The sequence below is a fragment of the Salvelinus namaycush genome, chromosome 20, assembly GCF_016432855.1.
Source record: "Salvelinus namaycush isolate Seneca chromosome 20, SaNama_1.0, whole genome shotgun sequence".
Classification (NCBI taxonomy): domain Eukaryota; kingdom Metazoa; phylum Chordata; class Actinopteri; order Salmoniformes; family Salmonidae; genus Salvelinus; species Salvelinus namaycush.
The window spans coordinates 30,413,647-30,434,698 of record NC_052326.1 but is presented as its reverse complement, the minus strand read 5'-3'; the positions used below and the strand labels follow the sequence as shown (position 1 = coordinate 30,434,698).

At 45.1% G+C, this 21,052-nt stretch overlaps 1 protein-coding gene across 1 annotated transcript in view; it reads left to right on the top strand.

Moving 5' to 3' along the window:
* LOC120064752 (SLIT-ROBO Rho GTPase-activating protein 3) overlaps positions 1 to 21,052 on the top strand; it is a 105,514-nt gene that overhangs the window by 52,051 nt on the left and 32,411 nt on the right. Inside the window, exons 4-10 of the mRNA XM_039015367.1 lie at positions 6,740 to 6,802; positions 12,521 to 12,706; positions 14,373 to 14,501; positions 17,077 to 17,298; positions 17,523 to 17,624; positions 19,156 to 19,353; positions 20,818 to 20,902. Coding sequence (XP_038871295.1) covers positions 6,740 to 6,802; positions 12,521 to 12,706; positions 14,373 to 14,501; positions 17,077 to 17,298; positions 17,523 to 17,624; positions 19,156 to 19,353; positions 20,818 to 20,902 — 985 coding nt within the window. The remainder of the gene's footprint in view (positions 1 to 6,739; positions 6,803 to 12,520; positions 12,707 to 14,372; positions 14,502 to 17,076; positions 17,299 to 17,522; positions 17,625 to 19,155; positions 19,354 to 20,817; positions 20,903 to 21,052) is intronic.

Sequence of the window (21,052 nt, the reverse complement as noted above, 5' to 3'; positions counted from 1 at the left end):
GATAGTGCCATTTTCATGCGATCTGACCTTTGACTTGACCTGGAAAAACTCTGGGCCTTTTCTAGACCTGATCTGTCCAGGGGAAAAGACACAGGTCTTTGTTGTAGTATCTCTCCTCAGTGAGGTGTTCTCTGTTGGAGGTTTAGTAGCCTCTGAGTCTGGTTAGAGCTTGATAGCTACTTCGGTGGATGTTGAACACATTTCTAGCAGCAAATGTGTTGAAATATAGGCATGGTATAAACGGGATAATCAACTCAGGTCTCTATGCGGCAACTCTGTGGAAGGTCAGTTGAATTACTCTAGCGCGTCGTAGAACAAGCCATTCATTATTTTCCATAGAACGCACAGCCCCTCGTTGATTATCCCTTACGTTTATCACCGGTATGACAAAAAAAATGTAATGTTCACCTAGTCGGCTCAGGGATTCAAACCAGCAACCTTTTGGTTACTGGTCCGTCATTGTTAACCGCTAGGCTACCCGGGTATGTGGTATAGGCTACGGTATAGGCTGCTATACGACACCCCCTCGTGCATTATTGCTTAATTAAAGCACCCATGTCGAGCTATGGCTCAGTCGAGAACTGCAAAGTCTCAGTGGGTTGCACAGTTCAAATTCCAGTCAAGACTAATGGAACAAACAATAGAATCAGGCTGCACTGTGTTCTTCCCCCTTTTTTTTTAGAGAGAGAAGAGAGTATTTCATGAATGTATTATTTGTAGGCCAGCACAATCTGACTTGTCACATCTATATTCTTACTGTGTGTTGCATCAGGATTGTCCACTCCCTGCTCTGCTCCACATTGTCTCCCTCTGCAGTGTCTGACATCAGAGCCACCATGTATACAAATGCCATTCAACTGCTGCCAGGAGGCTTTCACATATTTCTCTCTAAAAGATCTTATCACTTATCACATTCAAGCCAAGGCTCTTTCATATCTGATTTAACAGGACATGTTCCCTGTACAGTCGTGGCCAAAAGTTTTGAGAATGACACAAATATACATTTTCACAAAGTCTGCTGCCTCAGTTTGTATGTGTCACGCCCTGACCTTAGAGAGCCTTTCTATTTCTCTATGTGGTTAGGTCAGGGTGTGATTTGGGTGGGCAATCTAGTTTTCCTATTTCTTTGTTTGGCCTGGTATGGTTCCCAATCAGAGGCAGCTGTCTATCGTTGTCTCTGATTGGGGATCATACTTAGGCAGCCTTTTCCCACCTTAGTTTGTGGGATCTTGTTTTTGTACAGTTACTGTGTAGCCTGCAGAACGTTACGTTCGTTTATCTTTTGTTGTTTTTTGGGTGTTCATCAAAAATAAAGAAAGATGTACGCTTACCACGCTGCGCCTTGGTCTCATTTCAACGACGGACGTAACAGTATGATGGCAATTTGCATATACTCCAGAATGTTATGAAGAGTGATCAGATGAATTGCAATTAATTGCAAAGTCCCTCTTTGCCATGCAAATTAACTGAATCCCCAAAAAACATTTCCACTGCATTTCAGCCCTGCCACAAAAGGACCATCTGACATCATGTCAGGGATTCTCTCGTTAATACAGGTGTGAGTGTTGACGAGGACAAGGCTGGAGATCACTGTCAGGCTGGTTGAGTTCGAATAACAGACTGGAAGCTTCAAAAGGAGGGTGGTGCTTGGAATCATTGTTATTCCTCTGTCAATCATGGTTAACTGCAAGGAAACACGTGCCGTCATCATTGCTTTGCACAAAAAGGGCTTCACAGGCAAGGATATTGCTGCCAGTAAGATTGCACCTAAATCAACCATTTATCGGATCATCAAGAACTTCAAAGAGAGCGGTTCAATTATTGTGAAGAAGGCTTCAGGGCGCCCAAGAAAGTCCAGCAAGTGCCAGGACCGTCTCCTAAAGTTGATTCAGCTGCGGAATCGTGGCACCACCAGTACAGAGCTTGCTCAGGAATGGCAGCAGGCAGGTGTGAGTGCATCTGCACGCACAGTGAAGCGAAGACTTTTGGAGGATGGCCTGGTGTCAAGAAGGGCAGCAAAGAAGCCACTTCTCTCCAGGAAAAACATCAGGGACAGACTGATATTCTGCAAAAGGTACAGGGATTGGACTGCTGAGGACTGGGGTGAAGTCATTTTCTCTGATGAATCCCCTTTCCAATTGTTTGGGGCACCTGGAAAAAAGCTTGTCCGGAGAAGACAAGGTGAGCGCTACCATCAGTCCTGTGTCATGCCAACAGTAAAACATCCTGAGACCATTCATGTGTGGGGTTGCTTCTCAGCCAAGGGAGTGGGCTCACTCACAATTTTGCCTAAGAACACAGCCATGAATAATGAATGGTACCAACACATCCTCCGAGAGCGACTTCTCCCAACCATCCAGGAACAGTTTGGTGACGAACAATGCCTTTTCCAGCATGATGGAGCACCTTGCCATAAGGCAAAAGTGATAACTAAGTGGCTCGGGGAACAACACATCGATATTTTGGGTCCATGGCCAGGAAACTCCCCAGACCTTAATCCCATTGAGAACTTGTGGTCAATCCTCAAGAGGCGGGTGGACAAACAAAAACCCACAAATTCTGACAAACTCCAAGCATTGATTATGCAAGAATGGGCTGCCATCAGTCAGGATGTGGCCCAGAAGTTAATTGACAGCATGCCAGGCCGGATTGCAGAGGTCTTGAAAAAGAAGGGTCAACACTGCAAATATTGACTCTTTGCATTAACTTCATGTAATTGTCAATAAAAGCCTTTAACACTTATGAAATGCTTGTAATTATACTTCAGTTTTCCATAGTAGCATCTGACAAAAATATCTAAAGACACTGAAGCAGCAAACTTTGTGGAAATTAATATTTGTGTCATTCTCAAAACTTTTGGCCACGACTGTACTCCTTGGGAGGTCTGATGATGAAGGTAAAATAAAATAACAATTTTGCTACCTCTTTCTTGCTCTCTTTCTCTCCATCTTTTCTCAGTATATTTTAAAGGGTGGAGGGAGACACCAGTATTGTCCAAAGCTCAGAAAATTCCATCTCAGCTGGCCCCTCCTCCTGTTGCTATGAGCCCCTCCCTCCGTGATTGATTCCACGTTCCAATTGTTACTTGTCATCAGCCTGCGTATGTTAGGGCTTGGTTGTTATGGTTAAACCTGTTTGGCGTAACCCATACAAAAATAGATGATGTGCGTTCAAGTATGAAAAGGGTGTGTGTGTGCCTGCGTGCAAGCTTACGTGCAACTACCTGTGTGTGTGTGTGTGTGATTCAGTGTGAGTGTATGAGGCCTGTGTGTGTTTAGAGATTAGCCCTGGTGCTTGGCTCTGTGCTGTAGAGTCAGAGAGTAGCAGCGCTGCTGACTATCGATCCCGCAGTATTACCCTCCACTATGATTTATGTCCACAGAGGGCCACCTTAGCAGGCAGAACCATAAATCCTAGCAGACATGGACGTATAGGGACCATATATCAGTTTCAATATACACAAAGCTAGGGCCTGGAACAGACTCTTAGACAGTGGAGGCTTTGGGGACAATATGGGAGTGTGAAACTTCCTATATATATGTGTGAGGGTAGTAATGAAAGATACTGTTAGCCGTGAGATAGAGTTTGAGAGAGTAATTACTCATGGCAGTGGCGTGCCTGGGGCCTGGGCCTTCAGTGAGGTACTACACAGTCCCACCCGAATTAATCCACCTCATTATGATGCCGTGGCTCTAGACACTATACATTTAGACAGAAACGCAGTATAACCAGGCGTTGCGTCACCTTGAAATTGACAAATTGACATTTTTGGGTAAACAGTGTTTACCCAAAAACATGACACAATCAATGACTCTTTTCAATATTTCCCTTCACCTTTTCATTGTGCAGCTCCGTTGCCCTGCGCGTTTGTTCTTTGAGCTGTAGATCCACTCCGGTGTCCCCAAAAGTTTTCAAAAGCACCATTGCTTGTTAGTGCCCAGCCGTACTTTGGTGTCTCGTTGCTGCCTTGGTTAGACAACTCAAGTTTGCAAAGCCAGTGTGGCTCCAAACACCAAATCGATCACTTGCAAATAATAGGCATTCCCAGCAGTACAGTTTGCAGTGCTTCTCGGAGCCAAGGAGCCTGTGAGCCATTGACAGCGCTCGTAGTTGAAACTTTGAAAGTGGCGAGCGAACGAAGCACTTTCCCGCCTGTGACAGGCTTTGTGGCGTCGGGCGACCTCTCCTTACAATGTCTAACTTTTCTTGAAAAGTTCGTCTTGAGAATGGCGTTATAATTATATCCTCGACCAAATCGATATCTTCTCCTCCTTCCGCCATTGTGGGTTGAAAAAACAGCTTAGTAGTACGCGAATTAATTCGTTTATCAAATTCAGTTTCCTAGATCTCCATAGGACCTGCCTCTCAATATTGGTAATCCAATCAAAAGACGTGCACGCACTACGCCTGCTAGCTGGCTCCTGTGTAACACTGGAGCCAGCCAGAAGGCGTACAATAGCCAACTCTAAAACTGATTGGTTGACACTAAATTTTCATTTCCGTTCACTATAAGCTACAAGCGCCCGCACTGTTGATTCTGAAGGCCTGAGGGCAGATTTTAGACCCCTGGCAACACATGATGGCTGAATATGATTGGATAAAAGATCTAACATAAAGACCAGCCCTCCAAATCTCAACCTGGGGCTGGAAGCAGTGCAACCAAGAGGAAAGCTATGAAATGAAGAGTATAACTCTTACTCTGGGGAATAATTTAATACATATTTGTGGGAAAATATATTTAAAAAAAAATTATATTCTGATGATGTTTAGGCCAGCAGAGAAGGCCTTGCAGGCCCTGACGGCCCACCACTGACTCATGGTCTCTTCTCTAGAAAAACTTTTCTGAGAAAAGGTTAGTCAGTCATACTTCTGTGAAGTTAGTACAGGTGTTATTTCCTTTGTGTGCCTACTTCGTTTTCTGTGAATACAGTAATGTGTGGTGTGGGTGGATTCACACACCCCTGTAGTCTCAATCTAGGAACAGATTGCTTTCTGTCGCACGTACAGCCATGCTAGCAATTACTTTCTCTCACTGAGCTCCCACAATACCAGGTGTGTTCCCACTCTCATCATCACTAGCTAGGTTGTGTGGGATGGCTGTAAATGCTGCAGTGTGCCAGGAAAACATTCCCCACACCATTACACCACCAACCTGTAGCATTGACTCCAGACAGGGTGGCGTCATGGACTCATGCTGCTTACGCTAAATCCTGACTCTGCCATCAGCATGACGCAACAGGAACCGGATTCGTAGGACCAGGCAATGTTTTTACACTCCTCAATTGTCCAGTGTTGATGGTTGCGTGCCCACTGGAACAGCTTCTTCTTGTTTTTAGCTGATAGGAGTGGAACCCGATGTGGTCGTCTGTGGCAGTAGCCCATCCGTGACAATGACCGACGAGTTGGCGTTCCGAGATGCCGTTCTGCACACCACTGTTGTACTGCGCCATTATTTGTCTGTTTGTGGCCCGCCTGTTAGCTTGCATGATTCTTGCCATTCTCCTTCGACCTCTCAGTAACAAGCTGTTTTCACCCACAGGACTGCCGCTGACTGGATGTTTTTTGTTTGTCGCACCATTCTCTGTAAACCTTAGACACTGTCGTATGTGAAAAGGAAGCAGGCCGTTTTTGAGATACTGGAGCAGTATCTGGCACAGACGATCAAGTCGCTTAGGTCACTCGTTTTGCCCATTCTAACATTCAATCGAACAGTAACTGAATGCTTCGATGCCAGTCTGCCACGGCCACGTCACTCACTGTCTGTAGGAGTGAACCATTTTCGTGAACGGGGTGGTGTACCTAATAAACTGGCCACTAAGTGTTTGTCCTTTGTAAAAACACATTACTCAGAGTCCTGGTCCATCTTGAAAGCTGTTAGAAGAACTCAATGTCATTGACACGTCAAGTTTCCATCATTACAGCATATTTCTCAAGGCTCCTTTTGAAAAACAACACTGTACATGACATGACAGAATGACAGTCTGGACATTGGTTGCCACCAGGGAAAGATGAAACAGCTGATTGTGACTTTTCTCAGCTTGAGTCATTACTGATGTCATCTACTTGCATGAGAAATGGAAAGACCTCAATGAACTGCAACATTATGTGTGTCCACATCATATAGCAAGTAAGTGGTAACACTATAACTGCTGATGGTGGTGGCTCAAACAACCGTTGAGTGGGGGTGTTTCCCCATCCACTCAGTACAGACCAGAAGTGGCAGTTCATCAGGAGAGGGATGAGACATTTACTTATCAAGCACCACAACTAAACAGCAGCTTTAACAATCAGCACCTAAACATCAGTAGCTAAACATAGCCCACGGAGAGGGGTGGAACATGAAACCACACGCACTCCAGCACTCTTCAGACAGAGAGAGCGAGGCCAGAGGGGAAGTAGTTAATTCACTAGTCTAGTGGTTGATTGTGTTCCACTGGCTGGTCTGGCTGGAAGTCTCTCTTTTGGAATGATGTATGTTTCTGTCCATCCATCACATCTTTATACTCTATGCTCATTCTCAGGGTGTCTCTCTCTGTACTGTATGTACACCTTCTTAAAGTGCTGTCAAGATTCAAATCGATCCAGACAGTGTCTCATCACCACCCACACACTGAAAAACTTTGCCTATCAGTTTGTTGGTACAGGATATTCATCACAATTGTAGCTATTTGTTAATATATGACAGTACATTGATTGATGTGCATTGGCCCTAACTGTTTTCCAACCCCTTGTTTTTCAGAGTAAGGACATTGGGATTCAGATGCATGAGGAGCTGGTGAAAGTGACAAACGAACTCTACACTGTGAGTACAACAAAACCAATCTCCTCGCCCCCGTCAGAATCAAACGAACTCTACACTGTGAGTACAACAAAACCAATCTCCTCCCCCCCGTCAGAATCAAACGAACTCTACACTGTGAGTACAACAAAACCAATCTCCTCCCCCTGTCAGAATCAAATGAACTCTACACTGTGAGTACAACAAAACCAATCTCCTCCCCCCCGTCAGAATCAAACTAACTCTACACTGTGAGTACAACAAAACCAATCTCCTCCCCCCGTCAGAATCAAACTAACTCTACACTGTGAGTACAACAAAACCAATCTCCTCCCCCTGTCAGAATCAAATGAACTCTACACTGTGAGTACAACAAAACCAATCTCCTCCCCCCTGTCAGAATCAAACTAACTCTACACTGTGAGTACAACAAAACCAATCTCCTCCCCCCCGTCAGAATCAAACTAACTCTACACTGTGAGTACAACAAAACCAATCTCCTCCCCCCGTCAGAATCAAACTAACTCTACACTGTGAGTACAACAAAACCAATCTCCTCCCCCCCGTCAGAATCCATCCCTCTCGATGCATCCCTTCATCCAGACACAGCCAGTATCAAGGCCTCTACAGAGAGCAATGTGATGAGGCTAGTTCTTCTCTCTCTGTCTCTCTCTCTGTCTTTCTCTGTGTCTCTCTTTCTCTCTGTCTCACTCTCTTTCTTTCTCTGTGTCTCTCTTTCTCTCTGTCTTTCTCTGTGTCTCTCTTTCTCTCTGTCTCACTCTCTTTCTCTCTCTCTGTCTCTCTCTCTGTCTCTCTCTCTCTTTCTCTCTGTCTCTCTCTCTGTCTCTCTTTCTCTCTGTCTCGCTCTCTTTCTCTCGCTCTGTCTCTCTCTCTCCCTCTCTCTGTCTTTCTCTGTCTCTCTCTCTCTTTCTCTCTGTCCTGCTCTCTTTCTCTCTCTCTGTCTCTCTCTCTCTCTCTCTCTGTGTCTCACTCTCTCTTTGTCTCTCTCTCTCTTTGTCTCTCTCTCTCTCTGTCTCTTTGTGTCTCTGTCTCTCTCTGTCTCTCTCTCTGTCTCTCTCTGTCTCTCTGTCTCTGTCTCTCTCTCTCTCTCTCTCCAACTGCAGTGTTTAGCTCAGATGGAGGGGATGATAAGGAGGAGGAGGAGGATGGTGATTGTTATGATGGTGGAATGGAACATTGCATTTCTCTCCAAGTGGGCCAGCTGCAGGCTGCAGCTCAAATCACATCCACATTGCAGGCTGTTCTGATGCCAGTGGCTGGGCCCACAGTAACAAGAATGGAAACTCTTTAACCACCATTTGCTCTACCATCGGGTCTACTGTATCGTTGTATCCATCAGGGCTTCTCTCTGTGCTTTATTAATTCTTCTATAAACTTTCCATTGTTACCAGGGAGAAATGAAGGGCACACTGTGTGACACTGTGCTTGTGCCCGCCTATAGCGTTGTGAAGTTGATACTGAAGGTGCCCATGTCTGGAGAGGCTCCAGGCAACTTCAGCAGTCCTCTAGCTACCCCCTAAGTACAGCAGACTGGATGAGTTATTCATCTGATGTCATGAGTGACAGCCTATCAAAGGACATGTCCACCACAACACCGTGAAAAGAAAGGGGGTTATAGTGAGTTACAAATAGGTGACTAATTGAAACAGAAACATCATCAACCAAGATCAAGGCGATAGGACCAAAGACAGACTTTCACCTGTAATGCACTATAGCCCTTACCCAGTAAAGTAAAATATACACTGAGTGGACAAAACATTAAGAACACCTTCCTAATATTGAGTTACACCCCGCCCTTTTGCCCTCAGAACAGCCTCAATTTGTCGGGGCATGGCCTCTACAAGGTGTCGAAAGCGTTCCACAGGGATGCTGGCCCATGTTGACTCCAATGCTTCCCACAGTTGTCAAGTTGGCTGGATGTTCATTGGGTGGTGGACCATTCTTGATGCCCACAGGGAAACTGTTGAGACAAACCGGTGTGACTGGAACCTACTGTACTACCACACCCCGTTCAAAGACACTTAAATAGATTGTCTTGCCCATTCACCCTCTGAATAGCACACATACACAATCCATCTCTCAATTGTGTCAAGGCTTAAAAATCATTCTATAACCTGACTCCTCCTCTTCATCTACACTGATTGAAGTGGATTTATGACATCACTCATAAATTTCACCTGGATTCATCTGGTCAGTTTGTCATAGGAAGAGCAGGTGTATATATCCTCGTTATTGTTATTTTGTGTTACTTTTTATAATGTTTTACTTTAGTTTACTTGGTAAATATTTTCTTAACTCTTCTTGAACTGCGCTGTTGGTTAAGTAAGCATTTCGTGGTAAGGTCTACACTTGTATTCGGCGCATGTGACAAATAAAGTTTGATTTGATTCTTAATGTTTTGTATACTCAGTGTATGACTGCATAATAATGACATTGGTCTTTTTTATACCAAGTCAATTAGTATCTGTCTAAATGTGGTATATGTTTCAGTAAATAAACTCATGCATTTTCTCCACTGCATACTATATTTTATTGACTGATCGTTTCTAAAGCTCCATGTCCAATCACACTCTCTAGTCTACACTAACGGATCCACTCTCACCCTGCACATGTATGCAGCACCCTCTACATACTAAAGGAAAGGATATGAGAGCTCACAGCTCCATCAGCAGCACCTCTGTCTGCCCTTGAGTCTACCAGGCTTTTCCCACGAGCACAGAGAGATGATATGTTTTTGAATGAGATGAGATTGTTTTTCCTCTTAAGCGGCTGGTGTCCAAGCCGCTACCCTGTGTGGGGTAAGGCTCAGGGGGGTCGCTCCAGCAGTGGTGTGCATTTCAAGGTCACAGCCAGAAGAGTCCAAATGCATCAGGGAGCAGACAGTTGAATAGATCATTATTATTCTGCTCCCCCTGCTCTTCAACAGCTAGGCCCAGCCCAGCCATGGCTTGGCTAAATATGTTGGTAGAATAGAATAGCCATGATAATGTTTAATGATAACGGAGAGATGCTCTCAAATGATCCCTCTCGTCTTCAAGCCCCATCTGCATCATGTGGTGGCCAATCAAAAATCAAACTAAACAAAAACCTACAGCAGTGACTTTTTCCCGAAAGATTCTGATGACGATGATAATGATGATTATGGTTTCCACTATTGCTATAGTTTTTCTCCGTATAAAATTGCAGTTGAAAAACACCGGGCGGCAAAAAACAAGTGGAGCAATTTAGCTCCTAGAACATTTGATGCTATTAGCTAATTGGTAATCAGATGACAGATCTTATGGACTGCAAACAACAATGTATTTAGTCAGAAGTAGAATTGCAGAAATCCCTTGTGAATGCCTTTCACATGCACTAACACAGAGGGGAGTGATTTAAGAGTGTTGGGCTTAAGCTATTGTTCAAACATTGTGAAAAGTATCTGCTGCGGCTGCCACTGAGACGGATATTGATTTGAGGGCGCGAGGCTTGATGCCCGTGGCTTGAATTATATGTAGTGAATCTGAAATGAGAAATGAGAGCAAAGACCTGCAATCTCTTTAGTGGATCACAGAGTCAATTACTCACCTGGCTGTGCTTATCCAGACAGTACAGGAACAAAAAGTCATGCTGCAGTTCACGTGGTTCATTTGTTATTTAACTCTGTCCCACTAGAGGCTGTTTGTCTAATGAATGCAGCAGCACAGCACCCTGGTAGTAAGTTTGTTTAAACAATGATGGAGATGATATGCTCTCTCAGTCTCCAACCTGGGTCTGAGATGAGCAGAACAGTCTGATACAGATCGTCTCAGTGTTACAACTGGCCCAGTTTCTCCATCTCTCTCCTGTTTCATTCCGGGTGCTCCTCTCACTGTCATGGTAATTGTTATCCATAATGGACATGTTTATTGTGACAGGTCTCCTCACATTCATATTTTCCAGTTGACAAACTACAGGAAAACAATTTGGCTTTAATTCACAGTGCCACATTTGTGGCAACATTTTAGGTTGGGTGAGGTCTCTTTAATGCTGCAGCCACAGTTTACTTTAAGTGGAAATTGCAATTCTAGGCAATTCAGAAAGTAAACAAAATTCAAATTCTAAAAGTTAGACCCACTGTTCTGTGTTGTCCGTCTGTCTCTGTCTGTCTGAGGGTTAGACCCACTGTTCTGTGTTGTCTGTCTCTGTCTGTCTGAGGGTTAGACCCACTGTTCTGTGTTGTCTGTCTCTGTCTGTCTGAGGGTTAGACCCACTGTTCTGTGTTGTCTGTGCTGTGCTATCTGTCTGTCATGTTAGGTTGGGTGAGGTCTCTGCATTAATGCATTAATGCATTAATGTCAATGCTGCAGCCACGGTTCACTTTAAGTGGAAATCACGTCTGTCTGTATTTCCACAATGGAATATGTTCCTGGTAGCTTTCATCAGTGCAAAAACAGAGAGTGTGTTGTTAAGTCAGATAGCCTCAGGGTATTGTCTGAGTGGAGACATACAGCAACCACACACACCTCCTGGAAGGGAGACCCTGCCTCACCTCAATGTTCCTGCAAATGTCTTTGTCTTTAGCTGCAGGTCTTTTAGTTGTGCTGCTCAAGTTGACTGGAACCCTGTTTGCTTTTCACGCTGTTGGAGAACTGGGTTGCCAACTTAGGGAGATGCACACTGCTGACCTAGTTTCTCAAAACACTGGAGTGACTTCTTTCCACTGTGAGCTCTGTCTTATACCAGAGTAGATAATAGTTTTTTTTTTTCTTTGTTTTTTTTTCTTTGACGTGTTTGCCTTTCAGATCTTTGTCTTTTAAAAAAGAATATCCTAAGACTTGTAGCACCTTGTGCAGTGTAGCTCTGTTGATGGAAGCATAGAATAGATGACAGATATTTGCTGTTATTCTGACTAAGAAACCTTACTATCATACAGTAGCAGTCAGCTGGAAATAGTAGAGATTCTGTCTGTGTGTTTGAGTTGACATAACCTGAACTAACCATTAATCCTGTGGTGGTCACATAAGGGTCTAGTACTCTTTCCAGATGAAAGGGAGCCACACCATCCAGTCACATGATGCTACACAAAGTGAGCATTAACTACTGGAAGAGAACAAACTAGCGTTCATGTCAGGCTCTCAGTCAGTCTAACATCCTGGGGTGTATCTAGTTATAGTACTGGGTCTCACTCACTGTCGAGTAAAACGCACAGGAGGCGTTTTAAGATGCTGCACACATCAGGGCTCTACTTTACAAGGGTGCTGTGCTGTCTGTCTGCCTGTCTGTCTGTCTGCCTGAGGGTTAGACCCACTGTGATATGCTGTGCTGTCTGTCTGTCTGCCAGTCATGCTCTATTGAAAACATTATCTGACTGGCATCTGCTGGCTAAATGGGGGACACGAGCACTGAAGTAGAAACACACACCCTGCAGTGTGTGTGTGTGTGTGTGTGTGTGTGTGTGTGTGTGTGTGTGTGTGTGTGTGTGTGTGTGTGTGTGTGTGTGTGTGTGTGTGTGTGTGTGTGTGTGTGTGTGTGTGTGTGTGTGTGTGTGTGCGCGTATGCTTGCGTGTGTGTACGCTCACTGAGCTTAGGCCAACAAAGGGGCAAATAACAGCTTCCACATGCCAACGTTGAAGGGAATATATCATGCAGCTTGATGTTAGTATAGCAGAGATTCAAACTATGTGTCACCTCAGGTCACCCATTTGTTCGCTCTATGTCCAGTTTTTGTTCCACCCTCCTCATCCTGTCCTGCTCCTCCAGGTGATGAAGACCTACCACATGTACCACACAGAGAGCATCAGCGCTGAGAGCAAGCTGAAGGACGCTGAGAAGCAGGAGGAGAAGCAGTTCAGTAAGTCTGCTGACCTCAACGTCCACCTGCTGCGCCACGAGGACCGGCCCCAGAGACGCAGCTCCGTCAGGAAGATTGAGAAGATGAAGGAGAAGGTGAGGCTGACACCAAGGCTTGATGACCGTAATAATATCTATAACAGCTGTTGGCTGGAACTGCTGCTAGTACTGTACATTTTCAGCCTAGTCACTTCCATAAGTGGTATTTTGTGTGCTCATTTTGGGCCAGAGGGATCCTCTCAGTAGTATGTGAATGAGAAGATAGTAAGGCTTTGTGAGAGTGGGTGCATTGTGTAAGCTCACCGCTCTGAGAGAGAGAGCCGACCGCACGGAGCATGGGTCCACAGCTAGACACACATGCACTCTGAAAGCTGCGTTGTTGGGAAGGGCATTTCATGGTACACCTGTTGTATTCGGCGCATGTGACGAATACAATTTGATTTGATTTTCAGGGGGAATTTCTGCAATGCAAATGCATCTCCATTATCAGTGCAGCTCAGGGAATCAAAAGGCTGTCAGGCCGACATCTTTCCTCCCTCCTCAGGCTGCCATCTCTACAGAGATGCTGCCAGGAGAACCATACCAACCCCACTCACTATTTATAACTTGCTGTAGCTATGAACGTTATTTCTCTCCACGCTGCCTAGTAACTTCATTTTGCAGGCTACAGTGGCAGTCTCATTCAGAATCGTTCTAGCTACCTCCGAACAAAGAAGGAGAGGAGACAAGAAGGAGAGGAGACAAGGATATGAGACAATCAAGCCATAATCCCCTTTTCTCCAATGTACTGTTTTCATTTGCACGATAATGGACATCACTAATTTGAGTTAGTGAATCATGTATATTTGAAGTACATGTGTATGTATTTAAAGTACATGTTATCCAGTATTATCCATCTGGAAGAGGATAAGGAGTGGTTTCAAACACACACACACAGACACAAGTTAAGGTTTGGCTGTTAAATTGTCTCTCTCTTTAGTCCTGCTTGTCAGCCATGTCTCAATGATTCTGTGCCGCTGCTTTCCATTTAAGTCAATTGTTTTTGTCAATACCATTATGTATTGGTCTACTAGCATCCATTAGTGATGCTATGTGAACAGCAGACAACTACTTCTTCTGTTTTTATGAATCATTGAATATTTCCCAGCTGGATGCCTTAATTAAGCAGATGCAGCATGTCCAGTTAACCATAGCAACAAAGCCGGTGCACCATCTAGAGCTATGTGTTATTTCTGCAATGACAAATCTAAACTGTTTAAATACAGCATATTTCTATAGATTTCATTCTCGTAGATGACTTGTCATTGACACATTATAAACATTACTTGTTTTATGTGTGAGCACAATTGGAAAACACTAGAGGGACTGTTTGTGTTAGTCTGTTTTTGTTTGCAAGCACACTGGACCGAAACAATATTTTATGGCTATTTCATTGTTCACATCTGGACTGTGCAGATTGTTGTGCCAAGTGTTAGCAGACAGACAGAATGGCTGTGAGGGAGTGACTGAAGGACCAGCCTGGGTAGACCAATTATGATATTGTCTACATGGAGCTTCTTAAAAAACATCTCTTACAGTGGACCCCTCTGACCTCTTTCCTGACAACACTAAGCCACGCCATCAGGCTGCACAGCAATCCTCCTATGTTATTGTGCAAATACCATTTAGCCCACTCAACGTTGCTTCATTTCATGGACTGTTTTCCCCCTCTTTGTCTGCTCTCCATTTCTCTCTCTCTCTTTCTCCCCTCTCCTTCCCCCAGAGGCAAGCCAAGTACTCCGAAAACAAGCTGAAGTGCACTAAAGCCCGCAACGACTATTTGTTGAACCTGGCAGCAACGAATGCCGTTGTGGCGAAATACTACATCCACGATGTCTCTGATATGATTGATGTAAGTATGCGATAGACACACTGGCTGGTTTGTGTCTCACAGCTGGGATTGTCTAATGTTGGTCTAACGTTGGTCTAATGTTGGTCTTATGTTGGTCTTATGTTGGTCAAACGTTGCTACACTATATAATCTCACCATCTGTTTCACGGTTCTTAGCCCATTTGCTGTATTGCTTCAAGCTGCTCTGTTGGTTTGACTGAAAGTGTTTACCTCCATTTTGTGTCTCTTAATCTCAAACACAACAGTTTTGTTCTAAGCCCTCCAATAGTACTGTTGTTATATGTCTAACTGAATGGCTTTGCCAGGTATACATTACACCCCGACTGTATGTTACCACCCAAAAGGCATTGTTATGATTCTTCTGGAATATGAATGATGACTTCCTGTCAAGGGAATGGTTCAGTGTTGACAGTCAGAATATCTTACTCCTGGTCTTCTCTTCCCGCTCTTACCCCTGTTCTTCTCTCCTCCCTCTGTCATGCCCTCATCTATCTGGGAGGGCTTGGAGTGCTGTCAGGGCTAAGGCCCCTTTGGAAGCTGTGCTGAGAGGCTTGTGCTGAGAGGCTTACTGTCACACACCACACTCCCAGGGAGCCAACCAAAACACACTGATGGTGAAACATGACCCTGGGTGACACACACACAGACACACACACACACACACACATACACACACATATACACACACACACAGAAACTAATCTGGTCCTATGTGCTTCCTACTTCAAAACAAAACACTTCCCTTTTCTTTTACTTCATTCCTCAAATCTACAATATAGCCAGGGTTTTCACCCTCTTCTTTTGGTCCACTTCTAATAAATAATGTGTTACGTTGAACTGTATGCAACTTCCCCTCCAAAGTATCCATTGGATTATAGAAATAGAGAGTAATACACAGTTACATGACAGAAAAAACCATACCTAGGTGAACCACCATCATAATTCAAAATGCAAAGCCAATGCAGCCCAGCAGCAAGCCTGCCTGAGAAGTCTGTGATTACGGTTGGTGAACAGGGTGAGTTTGCTTTGTGGACCACTAATGGCTGGAGGAATGAAACCCTAGCCAGGGTCTGGGTGCAGGCTCTGTGTATACAGGCAGCAGTGTGGCCAGTATGGTTGGCATGGTTCATTCAGCCCCAGGTTACCTGGTGGTTGTGGCAGGGATCATTCAGCCGCAGGTTACCTGGTGGTTCCCCCTCTCTCCCACCTCCCTGCCGGTCTACTGCTGGGTGGTTACTGTGGTATTGCCCCAGGCCTGCCTGGCCACTTCTGATACTCTGAGTTGGATACAGAGATCCTGCATATGTAAAGTACTATATGCCTAGAAACATATGATGCAATTGAACTGAGAGGCTTGAGGCTAGACAGACTTTTGGCAATGAGAGAGATTGCATCCAGGATTTTTCTCTTTAAAATGTTCTAAACATCAACTGTGTGAAGTGTGAAGGAGCTAGCCAGGAGCTGTTGGCTACACAGGGGTCTGCCAGACGGAGACCTCTGATTGTTGGCTGTGTCTCTGTGCTGGGTCACTTTGTTGGAGCTGCTTCCTGTGTCTGGCAAGCAAAAGGGGCCATGTCATCCCAAATCCGGCCCCACTGCAGGGAAAGAGATTGTGAGCATGACTCGCTGTGCTTTGCCGCCACAAGCTTTGCAGAGGATAAGGGCCTGTTTGTCATGCCACACAGAAACAGTCACTAGCAGCCAGACATCAAAACAGACATCCACACTGCAAGTCAGCCCTGTCCACCTGAATCAATGGAAATAAAATACAGACGTCTTTTGCATGCAAATAAACAATGTCATCAGTTCTGCAGTAGCAGTATTCTGCCTGTCAGCACTCCTGCTACAGTCTACTCACGATAGGACCATGATTCAATCAAAGCATGGAACTCATTAGAGCCAGGCAGTGTGTTTCTTATGGGATGTGGCTGTTGAAATACAACTCTGTACCATAAAGAGCTCTGTGCTCCCATATCCTTACTCATTGTACACTGACCCTGTTATAAAACAACCACAGATATGGGGGTTTATCATTGGAGTCGAGCACAACTTCCTGTGTGTTTATTAAAGAGCGTTTAGTGAATCACTAAGCAGTCAGACTCAGGCCCCTCGAAGCCTCTTAGAAACCCACTTGGCTATAGTAATGAGGTTAGTTTATGCAGCTCCATGGTTGAGCTAATTATCTTAGGTGTCCTACTGTACTTGCTTCTCTAATTTGGTGTATTCTATTTCTGCCCGTTAACCCCCAACAGTGTCTAATTTGGAATTTAGTTCATGTTGGAGGTCAGGTTAGTAACATGCTCGTAGGAAATGAGCGGAATTGTGTAACTGAATCGTGTGCATGCTAAAGACTGAGTTCATCACATTGACTTGTGTATAATGAGGGCATGGATTCAGACTGGTTTGTCAGGTTGTTCATAATTAGGGCCAGTATGTTCTTAGACACGTGACCTGAGCTGGAAAACTCTGGACCCTAGGCTTCTGCTTCCAATCAGGTCATGATCAACTCTTTTATTATATTCTACTTCTATGTTAGTTATTGTATTATACTATACTATAATGACTATCTCTATAGTGCTGCGACCTGGGCTACCATGCCAGCCTGGCACGTACCTTCAGGACCTACCTGTCAGCTGAGTACAACCTGGAGACTAGTCGCCATGAGGGCCTGGACATCATGGAGAACGCCGTGGACAACCTGGACTCCCGCAGCGACAAGCACAAGATCATGGACATGCACAACCAGGTGTTCTGCCCTCCCATGCGCTTCGAGTACCTGCCCCACATGGGGGACGAGGTGAGAGGGGTCAAATGACTGATACATTTGGTACATTTATAGATTCATACTATATCTTTATCGAAATGTATCCAAGTTACAAGTACAACCAATACATTTGTTAAACCATGGAAACCACATTCATGCCAGCAGAAACAGCAAGCATGTTTTTTCCAATCCTGTGAGACAGTTTGTGAAAAACCAAGTTGCCCAGCCCGTACCTCTCTGTCTATGTGTCCTCTCAGGTGTGCCAGGTGAGTGCCCAGCAGCCTGTGCAGACTGAGCTCCTGATGCGCTACCACCAGCTGCAGTCCCGCCTGGCCACACTCAAGATCGAGAACGAGGAGGTGAAGGCTTTTTTTAAATGTACCTTTATTTAACTAGGTAAGTCAGTTAAGAACAAATTCTTATTTACAATGACGGCCTACCCCGGCCAAACCCTAACCCGGACGACACTGGGCCAATTGTGCACAACCCTACGGGACTCCCAATCACGGCCGGTTGTGATACAGCCTGGAATCGAATCAGGGTCTGTAGTGATGCCTCTAGCACTGAGATGCACTGCCTTAGACTGCTGCGCCACTCGGGAGTCCATGATAGCATCCCCCCAGTGTGTCTGTTGCTTCCCCCCACTGAGACCGCTCTGTAGCCTCTGTGCCTCTGTCACCTCTCTCTCTGACACGTCCAAATTCAGCCGGTCTTTAGAGACTATCAGCTCTCATCGCAATTTCATTTCAGTGGCCCACACACACTCCTTGGGAGCAGAGTGTATATTCAGCTTGTGATATTAACGTGTGTGATAACACCAATGGGTGCATGTTCCATGTAGATACAGTACATCACTGTTGATGGTCTATTGTGTGTTGTGATGACTGGTCCTTCTCAGTGGGAGCAGCAGGCAGTGCGTGCACACACACGCACACGCACACGCACACGCACGCACACGCACGCACACGCACACACACGCACACACACGCAGACAAACACACCTCTCACCCTCTGAGTAGATGCAAGTGCTAACGGAGGTGCTAATGACCCTGGCTGGCTAGCTACAGCCTGCCCTGATGGCTATGCCTCCGTCTCATAACATCTCATATAACTGGCTGGTAATTTCAACGCTGTAGAGAAAGAGCCCACAGCCCTTTTACATCCAGCCAGACCAGACGCTATTCATATTCTGCTGTTATTCTGATGGATGGCTGACCGGTGGGTCATCTGGTACACTGCCTAGGAATGAGCCCTGTACCTGCTTTAGGGTAGAGGAAGGCTGCCAGCTGTCATGCAGCTATAGTCAAAGGTCATCAGTTGTTATTCATTTACATTTACATTTAAGTCATTTAGCAGACGCTCTTATCCAGAGCGACTTACATTTAACCTTTTTTTTTAATTTTTATTTTATTTTATTTTACTAGGCAAGTCAGTTAAGAACAAACTCTTATTTTCAATGACGGCCTAGGAACAGTGGGTTAACTGCCTTGTTCAGGGGCAGAACGACAGATTTGTACCTTGTCAGCTCGGGGATTTGAACTTGCAACCTTTCGGTTACTAGCCCAACGCTCTAACCACTAGGCTACCCTGCCGCCCATTCAGGGTCAATTTGTCTTTGAAATGGGATATGCCAGTGATGACTCACACTTGACCTTGCACATGTCGTAGGGAACCCTGAAGTTAAAAAAATCTTACTGGCCTATTATGTTACAAAAGACCTGGATCAGATGACTGGGGGGGAAATGCTGTTTAGTTTGTCACCATTTCATTATTTGTTGTTGAAATTCTTCCCTTTCTTGTTGTTCTGAAGGACATGGATCAGATGACTGAGTAGGAAATCCTAGTTCATTTGTCATCGTTTCGGTTGTTGAATCGTTCCCTTTGCTGTAGGTGAGGAAGACACTGGACGCCACCATGCAGACCATGCAGGACATGCTGACTGTGGAGGACTTTGATGTGTCTGATGCCTTCCAGCATAGCCGCTCCACTGAGTCCATCAAGTCTGTGGCCTCTGAGACCTACATGAGCAAACTGAACGTGGCCAAGAGACGGGCCAACCAGCAGGAGACAGAGGTCTTCTACTTCACTGTGAGTACCTGCCTGCTATACATAGCCTTCATACCTGCCTGTTATGCATAGCCTTCATACCTGCCTGTTATGCATAGCCTTCATACCTGCCTGTTATGCATAGCCTTCATACCTGCCTGTTATACATAGCCTTCATACCTGCCTGTTATACATAGCCTTCATACCTGCCTGTTATACATAGCCTTCATACCTGCCTGTTATACATAGCCTTCATACCTGCCTGTTATACATAGCCTTCATACCTGCCTGTTATACATAGCCTTCATACCTGCCTGTTATGCATAGCCTTCATACCTGCCTGTTATACATAGCCTTCATACCTGCCTGTTATGCATAGCCTTCATACCTGCCTGTTATACATAGCCTTCATACCTGCCTGTTATGCATAGCCTTCATACCTGCCTGTTATACATAGCCTTCATACCTGCCTGTTATGCATAGCCTTCATACCTGCCTGCTATACATAGCCTTCATACCTGCCTGTTATACATAGCCTTCATACCTGCCTGTTATGCATAGCCTTCATACCTGCCTGTTATACATAGCCTTCATACCTGCCTGTTATGCATAGCCTTCATACCTGCCTGTTATACATAGCCTTCATACCTGCCTGTTATGCATAGCCTTCATACCTGCCTGTTATACATAGCCTTCATACCTGCCTGTTATGCATAGCCTTCATACCTGCCTGCTATACATAGCCTTCATACCTGCCTGTTATGCATAGCCTTCATACCTGCCTGTTATGCATAGCCTTCATACCTGCCTGTTATGCATAGCCTTCATACCTGCCTGTTATGCATAGCCTTCATACCTGCCTGTTATGCATAGCCTTCATACCTGCCTGTTATACATAGCCTTCATACCTGCCTGTTATACATAGCCTTCATACCTGCCTGTTATACATAGCCTTCATACCTGCCTGTTATGCATAGCCTTCATACCTGCCTGTTATACATAGCCTTCATACCTGCCTGTTATGCATAGCCTTCATACCTGCCTTTTATGCATAGCCTTCATACCTGCCTGTTATACATAGCCTTCATACCTGCCTGTTTTGCTCTGAGATATGCAGCCATGCCTCAGGGCAACTGCCTGTTAAATCTGTTTCACAGTTAAGTAACAGACCTGGCTGTACTGCCATAGCCTTTACTCCCTGACTAAAAGGGCCTCGGGTGTCAGCTTAGTGCGGGGCACTGCAGTGTACAGTACTGCACATCAACATCAAGCCATCAGCCATCACACTATTTCATAAAACACATATGACAAGCCCCATGCTTTGGAAATCACATGGAAATCCAATTATCCCTGGAACAGATTGAGTTTGTTCCGTACAGAGTGAAACTGACTGAATGTGTTCTCTGGCCTCTGTGGTGGATGGCAGGCGTCTCCGCCTGTTCCAGTCACATCCCATTAGCGCTGTTCACTCACTGACGCCTTCATCTGGTCTGTTTGGGTTCACAGAAATTCAAGGAGTTCCTGAACGGCAGCAACCTCATCATTAAACTGCAGGCCAAGCATGACCTCCTGAAGCAGACACTGGGAGAAGGTAAGGCCCCTCGGTCTCTCCACCAATGACATCATATCTATTTAAATCAATGTTAGTTTGACACCCCTTCTCTTAATGCTCCTACTTCCTTCTGGTCACAGTGGTGTTAATGGCAGGCGCCAGGCCTTGCGTGTCAACGCCTAGCTCAGT